Raw genomic sequence first — 17,646 nt, 5'->3', positions numbered from 1 at the left:
GTGTGTATTACGTCGAATTTTATCGAACACGTGCAAAGTTGGCCAGAGAACTGTGCAAAATTTTGGCTGGTGACATCACAACAGTCTGTTACAATGACGTCAGGCCTACGTCGACTCCTCTGCAGTTTACAAGGCTGACTTACATGCGTTATCTCTACGTTTTCCTTGTCTTCTCTCCCACGTCTTGCTATGAAAGTACTTTCAAAAAATAAAAAAAGAAAGAAAACACCTTTGTAGTGCTGCACAGCGTTGTTTTTACCCGTAATATTAAGAGTTAAAGGTGTTAGTTATTGCTTGTAAATTTGCCATTCCGGTTACATGTTGTCGTAGATGACTAATGCATTAGCAAGAATAAGCACCCAGAAATGTTTGTTGCTCGACCGAAAGCAAGTGGTACATAAACACTGCTCCGTGTTAGTATGCTTGTTTCTCGCATTTGGACAGAGTCACTTTGATCCTGCAGTCTGAATATTACGCCGTTTAAAACGCTCATTAACTTCGTAGGAACGTTTAAAAACATAGAATGCGTCAGAGAACACATTGCAATGCTTCAAAGCGCCATACGTTCCTGTGCAAAGGATTTGAAAGCATCGGATTAAAAAACGCTTTCTCGGGGAATCTGGGCGCCAGATTATCTACCAGGACTCAATCACTGTCTTTTTAAAGATTGCGGTCACGCCTATCTTTCTTTTTTTTTTCTTTTTCTTTTTCCTGCTTCGGCACGTTCTTCAAAGTCAAGCGCTTGTCCACATTTCTATCTATTTCATCTTCACTCTTTTCTCCGTCGCCTTTTTGCGACCAAACTCCGGCCTCTCTTGGCGGACGTATATGCAAAATCTTGAGAAAGGAGCGCATACAACTGGGCGGCGAAATATTCAATGGGCCGTGCGCTCGGGACAGCCTGGCCAGAAGTACAGAGAGGGGAGAGATAAGGCTTTTCGGGGGAAGGGGGTTTGCTTGGAATGGGGAGAGTGGGCAGCGCAGCACGCCTTATCGCCAGGCGCGCGGCGTTCGCGGCCGTGAAGAAGAATCGCCCAGCGCAGCCGATCAATCGATCAGGCCAACTGATTTATAGTGGCAGCCGCGTCCGCGTCACCGCGACAAGGACACGATAGGAAAGGCGACGGGCCGCCGCCTTTCCTGGAAGTTTGCGTCGTCGAGCTGCCGCTTCCGTCGGCGATGCGATGCCCTTCTCGTCGCATCACCTCGTCCCTCGCTCTCGATACCCCCTCAACCCTGCCAGCACACCCAGCGCCGCACCTTGGCAGGACCGTCACGTAGATGGAAACCACGGTCGGTGAGGCGAGCGCCCATTCGGCTGGCGCGCTTTGAGATGAAGTCGGACCGAGACGCACACACTCGCACACTTTCGTTGCTTTCCAAAACCTTGATCTCTCTGGCTATCGTTTCCCATCACGGTCCCGTTGTTCCCGCTATTGTATTTTTTCCCCCTCTTCGGGCACATCAAACATGAAAGGAACGGAAAGAAAAACAGACGTACGAGTTCCCCGTTTCGCTTGCGTGACGTCCGGACGGCTGAGATGACCGGAACTTGAGTCGTAAACCTCGCCGCCATTTCCTCGCAAGGTTACAGCAACACGGTCTTCAACTTTAAGCTCTGCGCGCTGGAACACCTTGCGCTCATTCAATCATCTCTTTTGCCTCTATTTGAAATGGAACGACTGGTCACATCAGACCGACATCCCTTCGAGAAAGCAGCCCCTCTCTTCCACCTTTTCTTTTTCTCGGGTAATGCGCATACATATAAGAGAAGCTGCACAATAAAGTTCGCTTCAAGTGATCCTTGAGACAGCGAGGAGGCGAAGGACTTGCCACTAGGGGGGGCTTCTTCCCATCTCACTCTTTCCTCGAAACACCGTGATCGTCACAGCGCTGTTCTTAATAGCGAGCGGCGGTGGGCCACACTCGCATGCAAATCCAATTACCGAGAGACACGAACGCGCGGAATGCACACGGACGTCCCTGCCTATTCGCCGAAACGGAGATGCGAGAGGGGGGCGAATAGTGCACTTTCGGAAACCAACTTTGACGGACGCGGATCCTCATTTAGCGCGGAACCGTCTCCACCAAAACACAATAGAAAGGCGGCAGGCAGGGAGCATAGCGAATGAAACTAGGTAAGAGAAATGAAACGGTGCAGGGAACATCGCGCTCGTCGGTCGCTCGCGCTGCTGGGATGGAGCAAGAGTTAATTTCGAGGCTCTCAGAGCTTCGGGGAGGGCAGTGCGAGCAACGCGCGCGTGCGGCCCCACCTCGTCGCACGTTTTCTGCCGGGCTGCTGACGATGCCCTTTAGGCGCGCCGCGGTCTGGGCGCGTGTACTGGACGTTCTTTTCCTTTTCGGGAGAAACTCGCGGAAAGCGAACGTCGGAGGAACAGAGGAGAGAGCCCGTGGCTACACGGAACGAGTTCGGCTGCTGCTGGCCCCGTAATGGGCACCAATCAGTCGATCTCGGCCGCGTGAGCATGGTGCCGCTGGGGCATTCGACGAGAGAAACGGCTATCCCTACATGGCCGCGACACTCGATGCGGGATTGGGGAACGACTGGGCTCCCTTGGAATCCCACCACGTTTTTTTTTCCTTTTTCTTCCCTCTGCTTATCCAGTTCCCCTCCCAGCGCTTACTTATTCCTCAATTTTTTTTTTCTCTTTTTGTCTCTCGTACTCGTAGTTGCGGTTCTCTTGTTCGATGACTGGGCCAGGAAACACGCGGGAGCTACCCTTAGGCTAACGCTGCAGAGGGATGCGTGGGTGGAGAGGATAGAGAAAAACGTTGAGGCAACGCCGTATATACGACCAGGCAGCAAGACGGAATGGGCGGGACCTGAGGCTTCTCGCAGCTCATTTCGAAGGCAGTACTGGTCGGTTCATTAGGTGGCAGCGCGAGGAGGCCCTTCAGCCTGCTGCCCACCGGTCCGGAACGCAAAGGTTGCCCTTGTAGAAGACGGCGAGCACCCCTCCCCGTCGTTCCCTTCGGTTTTTCGCTTTCTTTCTTTGTCCCGTTTCTTTACGCTTTTTCCCCCCTACGTATACCGAACAGCGTTATCAAACTAGAACGCTATAAAACAAAGTAATAGCAGCCATAGTGATAACAATAAAAATCGGCTCAGATTGAATGGGGGTGAAGACCACCAGGCTGGGTCAAGACAGAGTGAAAGCCTTCCGCGTCCACTCGCCATCTCTGGCGGCGCGCAAACTGTTCGTGCTGCGGTCCCTGAAGCCTGGCGCTTCCTGCGTACGCAGGGCACGAAAGTGTTGGCCCCGTTTCCCGCCGGCACTTGTTTACCGACCTGCTCCGGCTGTCCCCTTCCGCTCGCCCCGCTCTGCGCTTGCAAATCTCGAGGGTGGAAGCGAGCCCAGAGAACCGAGTATCGTCTACTACTCGACTTGGCAGCGAATTAGTTTCACCGAACGGGTCAATGCGCGCAGCGTGGAAGAAGCGGACGCGCACGCAGAGGGTCACGAAAGTTTACAAATATATATATATATATATATATATATATATATATATATATATATATATATATATATATATAAGAACGTTTAGAGGAGAGAGATAGAGACAGAAGAAAAGGGGAAAGGCAGGGAGTTTAACCAGAGGGGAAGGTCCAGTTTGCTACCCTACGCTGGGGAGAGAGGGGAGGGGCAGGTAAAGTGACAGGAAAGTATACGTTTAGAGGGAGCGCTAACAATGCTCTATAGGTTTACGTATGTTGCTTCTATACCATAGGCTGAGTGGCTCTCCGCCCCCATTTTTCTTCTTTCTCTCTCTTGTTCAAAATTTTTTGTACCAAAGTTTGCATGGGATAAGCGAAGGAAACTTTTTTTTCTTTTCTTATTTTATCGCTTCTGCGTAGGCCTTGCCTGCTTATCGGTTGCGAAAACAAAATGAGAAAGAGGTTGGTACACGCACCGATTCATTCTCTTACACCAATGAAGAAATGACAAACCCTCAAGTTACGCAGGCAAGTCAACAAAGCACGTAAGAAGCACAGGAATCTGGTGTACCTTCTGTCTATGTGGGCGCTAGCGGGTAAAATTTACAACAATATGCAGAAAGTAGACAGTGAAGTCAGCGAAAGCATAAGGGAAATAATCGTTACGTTTTATTGAAATGTAGAAACATTAAGGAAAAGAGAAATCAAAGTGAACGTAAGTAGAACTTGCCGCAGGTGGAAGTTGAACTTACAGATTCGGCATTGTGCGTGCGGGGCTTTACTAATTTTTCACGTTTTACTAAGTTTTCTTCATATATCGTTATAAATAACAAAAAAAAACAATTCCCTCGGATCCTCTTTTCTTCTCGCTGATGTAAATATTTTGTGTTTTTGCGCATTGTATTGCTTCTGAATGCAAAGAAAGGCACAAAAAAGAAAGAAGGAAACTCAATAGTCCTGCATTCATTGCGTGCTATCAATGGTGACGATAAGCACACTATGAGCCAACATAATAAACCTGATATGGGAAGCACGATCTTGGAAGTGAGTTACATTCGGCGAATACATGCCTTCGAGGAATAAAACGACGCAATAATCCGTAGACAAGTGTACAAATCACATGAATTATTGCTTATAAAAGACTGTAAGCAACTGATAGTCAGAGGCACATTTTTTGTATGTCCTTTCGCTATATACCAACATGTAGGAACCAAAACTTACCCTTTCTCTTCACTGGTGAGGCCTCTCGTTAATGTTGTGCCTCTGACCTAGCTGGCTGCGCGGCGCAGCGTTTTCGTGGGCGCGACGCCAAGGATATTTTAAATCGCTCCTTTCATATCCCCGGCTTTCGGCTGAGTTTGCATCATGCGTTCAGCTGCGGAATATTCCGGCTTCATTAGAGCGCAACTGCAAGGCCTCCATCAAACTGATGATTATTACTTCTCGCACAAACACGAAAAATGAAAGAAAGGAATTAAATGGGGAGGCAACTCCGGCTCAAAGCGCGATTACTCTTTCTCGGAAATATTAAATGTGCATCATCAGCAACTATTAGTCGGAACCCGAGCCCCTGTTGAGTCACCCTCAGACCTTCTGTCTGTGGGAACCGATTGTTCCTTGCCCTTTGCTCCCAGCAATGAGAGCATAGTAACCTGGTGGTTTAATAAACGTAAATATAATTTGTAAGAACCTGTTGGCCTAGGCGAGTTGGTTCATATCTAGTCGATGGAATTGAGCGCAAACGTGCGCAACTGCATGTTGATCATGGAGGCGAGGACGAACGCTACGTTAGAAGAGTTTATTGTCGGGACAAAACACACATGTCCACTTTCGGGCGCGTGCGCAGAGCATCTCAGTGAGCGGCTCGTTGGGGAGCATGCGCAAATAAAGAAGAATAAGGTAAAGGCCATGCATTTCGGGGCGCGCTACTAGTTCTATAGGTGCCCTCTTTATGATCAAGAAGAATCATAAAAGAACTCATAAGCTCGACTTTGTTTTGTCTGTAGTGAACCGAGACATCCCGAGTATTTGGTTGAGGAGCATGCTTGCATGTGCTCCCTTTTAGGACGCAAGTGTTAGCTGCTCTTCGCACCCGTTCAAACAACAATATACTAAGCGTTCTCTCCTGAATATAAATGGATGTAAGTGAACGCTTGTCTTTGTCTGCGTGTTCCCGTCTTTTCTTTCTTTTTTCTCTCTCTCTCTCTCTCGGTCGACTTTCTAGAAGTAATAGCTAAAATACATGAGGGACAGTCACAACAAACGTATACAAAAAACCGAGGCAGCCATTGTACTGTTGAAAATGTCTCCTTTGTGTATGGAACGCTGGAAATAAGTTCACGTACTCAAACAGTAAATGACCAGCTTCTTGCTTGTCTTTTTTATTATTATTTAATGGTTCAATGTCAGCGAATACTACATTCAGTAGCCTATACTTAAGACTACTTAATTACGCTGGTTACTAAAGAAAACGTTATGCTCATCCCGCGCACTGTGTCAATCAGATCAGAAGCATATTGCTGGTAGCTGGCTACGTAACCAGCTACCAGCACTCTAGTCACAGCTAAGGAGTTACGAGGTGGCACAACGTGCTGTAAGGGCAGCTCTTGCGTGTGTGTGACGCGAACTGCAGACATCCAATTGACAAAATTATCAAAGCGGAAGGGTGTTCCAAAGGAATCGAAATGTCAGATCTGATGTGTGAAGGCGTATAAAGTCTTGCTTAAAACCACAAGGGTTGCCTAATATATATATATATATATATATTAGTAGTAAACGTAATTTTTTTCTCTCTCTACCCATTTACCTTTGCACTGTAAGCCATGTTCAATGGCCATTTCATTGCGATTCGATGCCAAATTTAAATTGTTTAAATTCAGTATTCTGTGTAGTACAGTTAGGATTTTTTTTTTTTAAGGAGAAGTGACAATAACGCCCTAACTGATTGACTTTCTTTTCTCTTGCAGCCACCGTGTCGGAAGGGCTGGACATCTGTGCCTACATACTCACAACAATCTCGATACTCATCATCATCGCCACGTTTCCTGTATCACTCATTTTTTGTATCAAGGTAAGCGAACAGTTTTTGCCCGAGTTCTTTCTTCACTCAGGCTGAAGCTTATAACCATGACAGAATGCTCAGATGCGAGGAACAGTCGTTGTGCGCGGAAGCGTACGTTTATGACCACCATGGCAAGAAGAAATAAATAAACATGCTACTATTTACGCTCTGAACATAACCAATAACGGATGCAAAAACTCAGTTTAAGCTCAGCTTGGTTCGAATTATTGCTTGTACTAAAAGCTGTCGCTAACTGGAGAAATGAGGTTTCAGGCTTTACGCGTGACTTGGTTTTGTCTCTACTTCCCTTACTAGTGACTTACGCTTAGTATGCATATTTGCATATTGACATCGCCCTGTGAAGTGTGATTGGTGTCCGCGGAAGCAAAACTTCCGAGCTTGCACATCAATTGAGTTGGAGTGCAAGAAGGATGGCTTTAAACTCACTGCTGCGCTATTCAAGCCATTACTCCTATAGACAGTCGCGTCCCTTTCTCGGAAATTTCAAACACTGCCAATGAAATTTCAGTTTACTCAGTTCACATTTTGCTGCTGACTCGTGTTTTTGTTTTATTTGATTTTTTTTTCTCGTAATATCGGTGCGTTGTGTTAACTTCCTGGAGACCTCAACAGGAAGTTGGCATCAGCTCACTTCTACTCGAGAGTTCGCTCGCAGTTACGGGGACAAAAATGCAACGCGGCGGTTTAATCCTTCGCGTACGGCCACGCATGTAGAGTGCCATCATGGTCGTCTCAGCTTTGTGCACTGAGGCAAACTGATTCTGACAATTGCTCGCAGGCTTAAGTGAGTTCGTGGTAAATCAAGATTATCAATTCGACTGCTGTAGCCACAGTAATACGCACTCATAGAGTAGTCACCTACCGTGGGCTCTGTTCTGTGATCTCAGAGAAACAGGGGAAAATGCATTCAAGGCTGGACTCAAGGCAGGCATTTGATGTATCTGAAATATCTACAGGCCACAAAATTATTTTTCTGACACAAAGCTTTGGCCTGGTTTGTCGATGCACTGTGTCGTTTTTCACGAAGCTTATATTTCGTTTACGATTACTCAATAGATTTTTTATGCATTGGTAAGACCGTATGACTACAGAGGAACACTGGTCTAATAACAAAGCACAAATTATCTCCCCGATAAAATTCAGATGTTGAAAGCACAGAATGAAACCTACGCTATTTAAACTAACATAGATAACGACACTTAAGTCAAAGGTCCTATATTTAGGTTTCAATCCCTCGATGCTAGCAACCTTTATCGACACGTACGTTCAGCCTATAGCTCGACTCTCTCCCACGTGCAAGCACATGTTATGATCAATTCTGGCCTGTGAGAACCGTGAACGGCGTTTTCGATCAAGCTTAAACAGGAGGACACTTGGTACCTCACATATCCTCAGAGAAATAATTAATGACTAGGGATAAGATGAGGTGGGGCGTTAATGCTAAAAAGAGCGGAAACTGTGTGTTGGTTAAAGGCCCGCCCAATCAGAGCTTGAAAATTTGCTGAATTATCACGTGGACGCACTTGAAGTCTATGTCCATGCACATTAAGTTTATGTCGACGCAATTGAAGTAAATACCTATGTTTGAAGGACTACAATATCAGCCGCAAATAACTCTTGTTGTAGTGACATCGTTCGCACAATGCGACTAGCAAATGAGGGAGGGTATTTTTGCTCTAATACTACTACTACTACTACTACTACTACTACTACTACTACTACTACTACTACTACTACTAATAATAATAATACTAATAATAATAATAATAATAATAATAATAATAATAATAATAATAATAATAATAAAGTGCTGCAAAAGCGGTATGCTATATTGATCACAGCTGAAAAAAATCGCCGAAGGATGGTGGGCAATAATAAGCAAAAACAAATGCACTAGGCTTACTTGAGCCCGAATTTATCCCGGGCACTTCTGATTCTTGGATTGGCGCCGAATCGATTGCATCGTTATTTTCACATCTTCGCATCGTTATTTCACATCTGCTGTTGCCTTAAATAATAATCATACCTGCATTGGTGTTCATGTTTGCTCGTTTTTCATCATGTCCGAATGTAACATCGGTCAGAATAAAATTTACAAGAGCAATTCACAGGACACTGCAACAAAAGGCGTCATGTTATACATGTACGTGTTGTATGTACATGTGGTTATGCGTGTTTCGTTATGGGTGGTCGCTCTTCGAATATTCAGCGCAGTACACAGCCATTCTAAATCCTTTAAACAATTCACCTTAGAAAACAGATTCTTACAGAACACTTTCGCAGAACACCCTCTCTTTTCCTTTGCCCTCGCAGTAAACTGTAGAAGAATCTACGTAAATGAACAAAGAAGAAAAACCGTAAAGATAGGCACAATCGACGCCGCTCAAGACATCATTGATCTGTAGACTGCGAAACCGTGTAATTGCTAAGACCCCGCTGTTTGCGCTGCTCCTCAGGGACCGCGCTTAGCTTCGCTGTAATTATTGATGCTCGACGGACAATGGCGAGCAACTACGGCGCCCGGCGCGCTCAGCCTAAAAGGTATATAGAACGAGCACACACACACACGCATGATCGTTGAGCGGAAACGACGCTTGTCGCGCGTCGATGGCGTGCTGCTTGCCACTCTGTAGGCGCGGCATCGGCAGTACAGTATATGAATTGCACGGCAACACCCAGCAAAATCTGTCAACGCCCTGTTGTCGCCGAGTGCGCGGCGGACGACGGCCGACCCGAGAAACAAATACGTTTACACGGCGGTCCGGCGCTCTTTCTGCGACCCCCTGTCGGCGACGCCTCCGCGCTGGGCCCGCGGCGTGGACGCCGCAATGCACGCCACGACGCGCGGGCGCACGCTAAGGCTAGCGGTGAACACTCGCGCACGCCAGCCCACCGTGATCACGCCACGGCATAAACGCTCTCTCCACACAGCCCCCTCTGTCAACGCAAAAAAAAAGAAAGAGAAAGAAGCGAAAAAAGACAGTATGCTTCAGTTACCACGACCAAACCTGTCGTTGTCACGTTCACAGTTCTTTTGTGAGAGGGCGTGTCGACAGGACTGCGCTGCATGCCCGCTGATGTCGCGTCCGTTAGACGACACAGGTCCCGTGATGTTCCGTGATGAGCGAGAAACTCACCTTCGGAAAGGGAGAAGAAGCGCAAATGGGGGCGAGACATAGGCAGCAAAAGTACACAAAAACAGGGCCTGTTTGCAGACTGCGTCACTGAGCGCCGCATAAAAAGGAGTGATGAACCAGTCGGCGATCAGATCTTGTCGAGGGAAGTGCGGATAATACGGAAGTGTGGCTAATCGGGAGCTGGTCTAAAGCACGCCAACATTTCCAATGTGATCAGAATAAATCACACACAGTCTGAAACACGCGGAGTTGAATTTATGGTTACTGGGGCTATCGCCTCAGACTTCTAACTTTCCTCTTTTTTTACAAGAGCACTGCAGCTGTATTAGCGGCGTCGCTTATGTTGTCGCTTTCGTCGTGATAACTTCTCGGTTAAGATTAGCAGTCAGCATCATGTAGTGGTGATCACAATTGATTTAGAACCAGGAGTAAAAAATTTGAAATATTCATTACAAATAATAATAAACGCACTTCCACTAGCTGCATTACCATGATATCAACCTATATATATTGTCACGGGGATTCACAAGTACACTGGAGAGACAATATATACAGGCTGCTGCTGCCAGAGAATGGCTGACAGCATCTCACGAGGCTTGTCCCGTCTTCTTACTCTTCGCCGGTCCTTTAATGGCAGGCTCACACACACTGCCTCGGAACAACATATACATATAATACGAGTGGTATGTGAAATAAAGCAGCAATGACTCGCGAGGCGCCAGTAGCGGTGTACGCTATATGTACACGAGGTGGTCATAAACCGGCACCGATGTCATAGTACAAGTCAGGGGAATCCGGCAAAGCAGGGTTCAAAAGGCTGAACGTAAAGAATTGCAGTAGGGGATATAATAGGAGGAAGCGGAGGAGAAGGAGGTGGTGCTGGCGGTGGTGGCCTGGGACAGGACAGGGATTTTATTTACCGCTCAATCATGTGTCATATATAGTATACTGTGGTATAAATTTGGCGACCCAATTTTAGAGTGCAACTTTTATGCGCCCGTTCCTGCAGGCGAACAAAGCGAACGTGGAGCGCGGCGGGAGGTGAAAAACGGCGATAGCGAAGAGAGCGCGAGGGTGCAGCGCTACCATGAGGCGGAAAGCGGAGGAGGAGGGTATGGCGAAAGCGTGAGAAGAAAAGCGTAGTACCGCGCAAGACGGGCTTTGCGGCGACGATGGCCACGAGATGGCGCAGAGTAACGTGCGTCGTCTGTATGGAAACAAAGCGCTGCATGAGCGGAGGTCTGTCTGCGGCGGCTGCTGTGAGTGAATCGCGCCCACGCGTCACACACGCGCCGCCTCTCGCAATCTGCCGATTAGCGAGGCAGTCGCGCCACACTTCACTCCATTTGCAAGGTGCCGCACGAGACAGATTGTCCACGCCAGCCAATAATACATCGCGAAATGAAAACAAGTATACAGCTGCGCTCAAATTTCGCGTTAAGGAGTACCGCAATCGTCGGTGATTTTTTTTTTTCGTCCAAGAACGGCTTCAAACTTTGAGCATTTGAAACGATTGAAAATCTCAAAATTTTAATAAGAAAGAAAAACCAGTCGCAAAATACCGAGTGACGTGAAATGTATAATATGACTCAGCTCTTATTTCCTTCAAAAAGCGCGCCTGGGATTTTATCTTTCGTCAGGGCGCGCTGGCGTTGGTGGCGGAGCAGAAAAATTGAACGAGCAATGGCGAGAATTTTAATTAACTAATTAATTACTTAATTATAAAAATAATTATGAAAAGTGTACTTCTGCATAACTGTGCATAAATGAAGAAAAACAAAACAGCTTGAAGGTGTGATGAATGCAGTTGAGAGCCGTAAAATCCAACATTTCAATCGGAGTTTAGGCGCGTATTGTTACCTCGGTTTCGCCAGCTCCTGCAAAAGTTCAATTCACGAAATGCCAGTTTAGTTCAGAGCCATGCGCGAGACGTGCAACTTGCTCGTTTTAATAACTTGTCTCTCCGCAGCAAGTGATAATAACAGAGCAGAAGTATCTGCTATATGCTTCCAAATTTTAAGGATTTGAAAACATCTGGTGCTTCTATTTTCCTAAGAATATTTCGGCTTTAGACAACTTTTGTAAACGCCAAAGCACCTTATTTGAAGTTCTGTTGCTATCTGTCGCCAAATTGGATTGTTTCCTTTCTCTCTCTCGCTCTTTCCAATTCAATATATACGCAACGCTTTCTTGTGTATCTCCCGTACATATATGTACCTGACAATATAAAGCAAGAAATAGTCCAACACGCTTCCTTATAAAACACTCAGCAGAAATGAAGGCACCGGCGCATTGGGGCTTCCTTTAAAGCGCGCGGCGCGACATTCAGTCGCCCATCGAAGAAAAATGCATTCCTTATTCTGCGGTAAATCATTCTCTTAAAAAAAATGAAATCAAACGTTGGGCTTCACAACGACGCGCCGCGCAGCGGTTAGCGATAATGGAAAATTATCTCACACACACGCGCCGCGGTGTCAAACAAGCGCGGAGTCGTTCGTCTATGATCAAACATGCAAAACAGAGCGGTTCTGTGCGAAATTAAAGAGAGAGAGGGAGAAAGAAGGAAAAAAAATAACAAAAAAAGAGTGGTAGCTAAGAAGACGGGAACGGGGACAGATGAAAGAGTAACAGGGGAACGCAATATTCAAGAACGGCGGTTATGGAAAGCCGAGGCGAATTGCAAGGACGAGGTATATAAGAAAAAAAAAAGTATAAAGGAAACGATGTTCAAAGGAACAGGCCAGAAAGAGGCGTGGCTGCACGAGCAGAACGTCTCTGACAGGCGCTTGAGAGAGAGAAAGGGAGGGGGGATAAGAAAAGAAAGGCAGCGCGTGTGTGTGTGGGACGAAAGGAGATGGGCGATAGTAGTAGAGGGGCCGTATAAAGGGCACGCGCGCATATTGCAATAGCGGGATGCCTAGCCGCGTGCGCTCGCGCGTGCGGCTTGAGAGAAGCGGCGGCACACGTCGCCCAGGCGTAGGTCGATAACTGTCACCAGGAAGCCAGGTTCTTTTCGGCTGCTGCTGCTGGGGGCGCGGAGACGACGACGGAGACGGGCGCCGTGGCGACAGCGCCGCCCCCTCCGTCCCGGTGCGCGACACCCCCAAGAAGCCGCGCGGATATGCGCACGCCGGCCGAACAACGAACCAAGTTTGTTTAGGAAGGTGAAAGGACCAGCACTGCGTATAGGGGGCGGGAGGGGTAGGGAGTGCGAAATCAATTATCGCCTGGCTAGCTTGGTGAAAATCAATTATTGACGCGTCAAGGAGTTCGGAGGGGGGTCGCCGGAGAGCGGAAGGGAAAGGTTCGAGCGGGGGGAGGGGGGGGGGGCTCACGCCTGTTGTAATTAGAAGAAATCGACAAACGCGAACGGAAGCTCGTGAAGGTATACCTAGAAGCGGGGGCCGGAACGGGCCTGCTATCGCTCGGAGTCCGAGCGCACGCCACAGACGTGCACGCAGTAGGTGCTCCTGTTGGACCCTGTACTGCTAGAGCAACCTTTTTACAATGTTGATTTTCTAGCTGTCAACGTTTTTTTTTTTCTTATGTATTTGTGAATAGGATAGCGCTGTCTGGAGTTAAATATAGAAACAAAGAATTCTTTCCCCATTTAGCGCCCTTATTTAATATCTTTATTGTTTTAATAATGCTCCCTGTTTTTCTACTATAGGGGGTATGCACTGAACCTTGATTCGCGAGGCGGCGACAGCATCGCCAGGCAGCTGCGCCATGTTCAGGGTCGTCGGTTCGTCTGTGTGCCGCGGAAGTATTGAAGATCGCTATCGTCCAAGCCGTCGTGGGGAGTTCGCACACAGCAGTGTTTTGTGCGCGGAGCCGTGAGTGCGTGTTACTACGTAGAAAGTACTTGAATTAGCGTATCTGCGTGCACGGAGAGATCATACGTGCCGCGATTGTACGCCAATACAGCAGCGTCATAATGGTGAACTGCGCGGTGTCGCAGTCTTCTTTTATAAGAAGCCACGGTGCGAGCAACTTTTAATTGAATGACTGTGAATGACAAAGCTGCGAGTAACAGACAACTTAAGCGTCGAGACCTAAAAATTTGAATTCAATTTGAAAATTGTGGTGGCTGCAGATTGAGTTGGAGCACTTACTACTTTTCAAAGTAAAACAATGTTAACGCTAATTTGTACGACGTCAATGAATGGCATTTACGGGACTACGTAAATGCTGACGGTCATTAAGAAGGAAAGAAGTTACAAATACAATATACTTGTTTCTTTCGAAAGCTGCGCGTCTCAAACCAGCACTAAAACACATTCACGGCACGCAGCGGTTGTAGAGGTCTAAAAAAACATTTGAAAACAACCGCTGGCAACTGCTGCATCTAATCCCTCTCCGATCGCGACATTCCGTTACCGTGGTTATGGGATGCACACACAATTCACACGGCTATTTCACATAAAAAAGAAAAACGCGAACAAAAATAAACGACGGACGCTTGCTCACCTTTCCGACAACAACAATTTGACGAACGGCTGCTGCACCCAGCCGCTCGTCAAATAATTATGGCCTTCCATGGATTTGTATGATTTTAGTTGCTCGCGCGACACAAAACTTGTTTCGTGCACAAGATAGTCCTTGATGTCGGTGAAAGCCACTCGAGGCAGCAGCCCGACAACGCGGTGAAGTTCAGTGTCTTTCAGCTCAAGTGGGTCGACGCCGCCGGCCCGCCGCACAAGCGCACTTTTTCTTCGAAGCGCAATCGCTCAGGTTTACCAAAACCGTGTGCGTATGCACTTAAGTGCATTATAGTCACCGAACACACCAATTGACTATAAATACTGAAGTGCAACCTTCCGCTGAATCGTCGGTTGCGCTACTGCCAGCGCCTGGCCCTATATATAGGCCGCCAACGGCGACCGCCAACATGGTGGCAACTGCGGACGACGGTAGCGCTCCTCGCGGATGACGTGAAGTGCATACACCCTATACATTATTTTATCTTTCTTTTCCCCTTTTGCGCGGATCGTCATATGTGATGTTAACCGTATGTTGTTAGTTAATTGTGGCTAGGCATTTAAAGGTGAATTGACAGCGCGCCTACGCATGTGAATTCATCTTAGTCCTTGTTAAAATATATACCTCTTGTTGCTAAGCTGCACAACTATGGCGGTCGGGAACAACTGTCATAGTATAGTGTCAACTGCGCACAATTAACATCGCCCAGCTTAGTTTACCTTATAACGAATTTTGTCAGTACTATTGTTTTACAGTAGCAATCAAGATCAACTTGGAGCACACTGCCGCTGCGCCTTCATGTGAAGCGAAGCTTGCGTAAAGCGGTTAAATCAAACGCTATAAGTTTGCCCATTTCATTCCTGCGTGTTTCGCGTGTAATGGAAACTGACGCGCACACATGCGCTCTCGCAAACCCGTGCTACGCAATATAATACACGCGACGGTCATCTCAAAGAGGTAGTTGGCGTTGGCACGATAAAAGAATACGTGCGATTGTGGCCTAGTTAATAAGCAAACGAAGAAAACGAAGATTGTGGCTTAATGGTTAGAGCATCGGGCTGGTGTGTCCCACCGCACAACCCCCCAGTCAGGCACATAATCCTTTTTTTTTTACGTATAAGCTATGCGACAAGACAGCAGCAGCACCAAACAGTCGCAGTCAGGATAGTCCTGGAAGGAGTTCGCAAAGAAAGTTTCGCTTAAAGATACACGAGAACGCGATAAGCTTATAGTCAAGTCTGCCACAGTCTTCGTACAAAAATGTGATTCGTAACGTCTGCAGTGTAGTTCTGCGAGGGCCTCGGTAAGTCAGAACTGAGGGAAAGCTGAGACGGGAAAACTTACAGGTCTCTGTAGTATACCGTCAGATCGCTCTACTGAATAAAGAAATATCCCCACAAAAAGAACAAAGACCGATGCCCGGGGTCCTAATACCGCACTGTCGCGGAGCATAACGGCTGACAGCGGCGCCAATCCGACAGGTGAAAGACAAGTACGTACCCTGAGGCTACAAAGGGGTTTGAAGGTACCACATGCGGGCTCGTTAGCGGCGAGCGGTGTCTTAACACACATGTCTTTCTCGTCACTGTGGTTTCACGTATTCGACGCCTTATTAGGTTGTTCCCGCTCCCTTATCTTACATCTTAACTCTAAACTCTTGGACTTCCCATAAAGTCACTAATGTACATAAAAAAACTGGCTATAATAAATGTTGGCGGCAGGGTTGGCGGGGCCTCTGTCACCATATCCGCAATCGGCATGAAAACATTCGATAACTCTGCACCTCTACTGACATAACGCAATGTTTTTATTATTATTATTGTACCGGCATGATGAATAAGCATTGCAACGCTTATTTTCTGTTTTACCACCCACCCTGCCACGTGACCGATCTTGCGTGCAAAGCATAGCCTGGGATAACCCCCTAGGAACGACACAGAATGAAAATCGTCGCTTTGGAAAGCTTAGAACTAAGACAGACTTGGTTCTTTCACTTCACCACAGTATCTTATAAAGTTCCAGATTAGCAATAGTGAACTGAGTCTTGTACTGCGGCACTTTCTTTGCTCTCCTACTAATCTATGAAGTAGGAATCCGCCAGAACATTCCTTGATTAGGGATATTTGATAGGTATCTAGAGTTTCTTAGTTGTACAGCGCTCAGATGAAAGCCTTGATTGCACTGAAGACTAAAACGCTGAGAAAGCTGCCAAAGGCAGCCTGCAGTCAGTGTCAATCTAAGCTTTGGTGAAGGCACTTTTGTGCTTCTTGAGGACGACGGGCTTGTGTCAACGTCTGTGACTATTAGTGCACTAACACACGCGTCAGCGAACTAACCGCTCATTTCTCTTCTTTCCTTCCGTCCTTTCTCTCCCTGTCATCTTTGTATTCCCTCTTCCCATTCCCCCGGTGTAGGGTAGCCAACCGGACGTTATCCTGGTTAACCTCCCTGCCTTCTGCCTTTCTCTTATTTCCTCCTCCTCCTCGCCATTATATAACTCTTTGTATCACACTACCCAAATTCGAACTCGCCCAGTCTTCCACTTTACTGAACCTCTTACTATAGCGAGCAAGAACGCAAGCCATTGGCCGCTTAAAGACTAGCTTGATTTCCTTGTTGGCACGTCCAACGTCACACGGGGACCTCGGTGCTTAACTTAACAAAAGGCAGTGAGCCGTTTTGAGCAATAAGAATGTCGTTTGGAATTTCTGAGGAATTTAGCATGAAAGGTACTAGTAATCAGGTCACATACACCTGTAATTGCGGCTTCACCACCACATGTACTATCTGATATATACTGGTGTTTCTGACAAAGTTGCGCTCGTGCCGCGTTTCGTTCTCGTCCCTTGTTCACTCGCGCTATTCTTCGTCACTATAGTTATTGATTTCTGTAAATGCTCCAATCCTATGGCTATTCAGAAGAACACTGTCGTGACCAACTGTTATGAATTGAAACGCGAATGCTTAAGCTAATTTTTGCTCATCAAAAACTGCATAAACGCATTCAGTGATTATGAGCCGCAGTGCTGAATGTGGAAACAGGCGATGTTAAAATAATTATGATCTGCTTTCTTCAGTGGCATTTCGGATACACGAGCTGTTAAATCTGATAACGTTGCTGGCAGCAGCGACAGTAAAGATAAAAGATGTACAACATTCTAACGTGCACCGCAGCTTAACTTTTAGTTTTTGTTGTAAACGCCTTTAAATAAGTTAATTATCTTAACAGTGTTTGGTTCAATTATGCAGAAAGAATGCGTTCGAAGACCAAACGGTGCAACTGTTGCTATAACCTAGTTTCTGTGCAGGTAGCTTATCCCACTGTTAAGTTTTCCGGTGTGCCTCCTCGTGTCGTTCTCGCGTTACTCTTGTTACATGTACCAGCAACGCCCATATTTATCTCTGCGAACCTGCTCACGTCATCTCTCCGTCGAATTCTGGGTCATCCCCGCTTTGTTTTCATTCTCTTGGTACCAATTTCGATACTC

General features: G+C 46.8%; 1 protein-coding gene across 2 annotated transcripts in view; it reads left to right on the top strand.

Annotated features, from left to right (window-relative positions):
• Positions 1–17,646, top strand: part of LOC119437263 (band 7 protein AGAP004871) — a 183,035-nt gene that overhangs the window by 126,547 nt on the left and 38,842 nt on the right. For both annotated transcript variants that reach the window (XM_037704302.2, XM_037704301.2), the window contains exon 2: positions 6,424–6,527. In XM_037704302.2, coding sequence (XP_037560230.1) covers positions 6,424–6,527 — 104 coding nt within the window. The remainder of the gene's footprint in view (positions 1–6,423; positions 6,528–17,646) is intronic.

This window comes from Dermacentor silvarum, chromosome 1, assembly GCF_013339745.2.
Source record: "Dermacentor silvarum isolate Dsil-2018 chromosome 1, BIME_Dsil_1.4, whole genome shotgun sequence".
Taxonomy (NCBI): domain Eukaryota; kingdom Metazoa; phylum Arthropoda; class Arachnida; order Ixodida; family Ixodidae; genus Dermacentor; species Dermacentor silvarum.
This window is presented reverse-complemented; position numbering and strand designations above follow the sequence as displayed.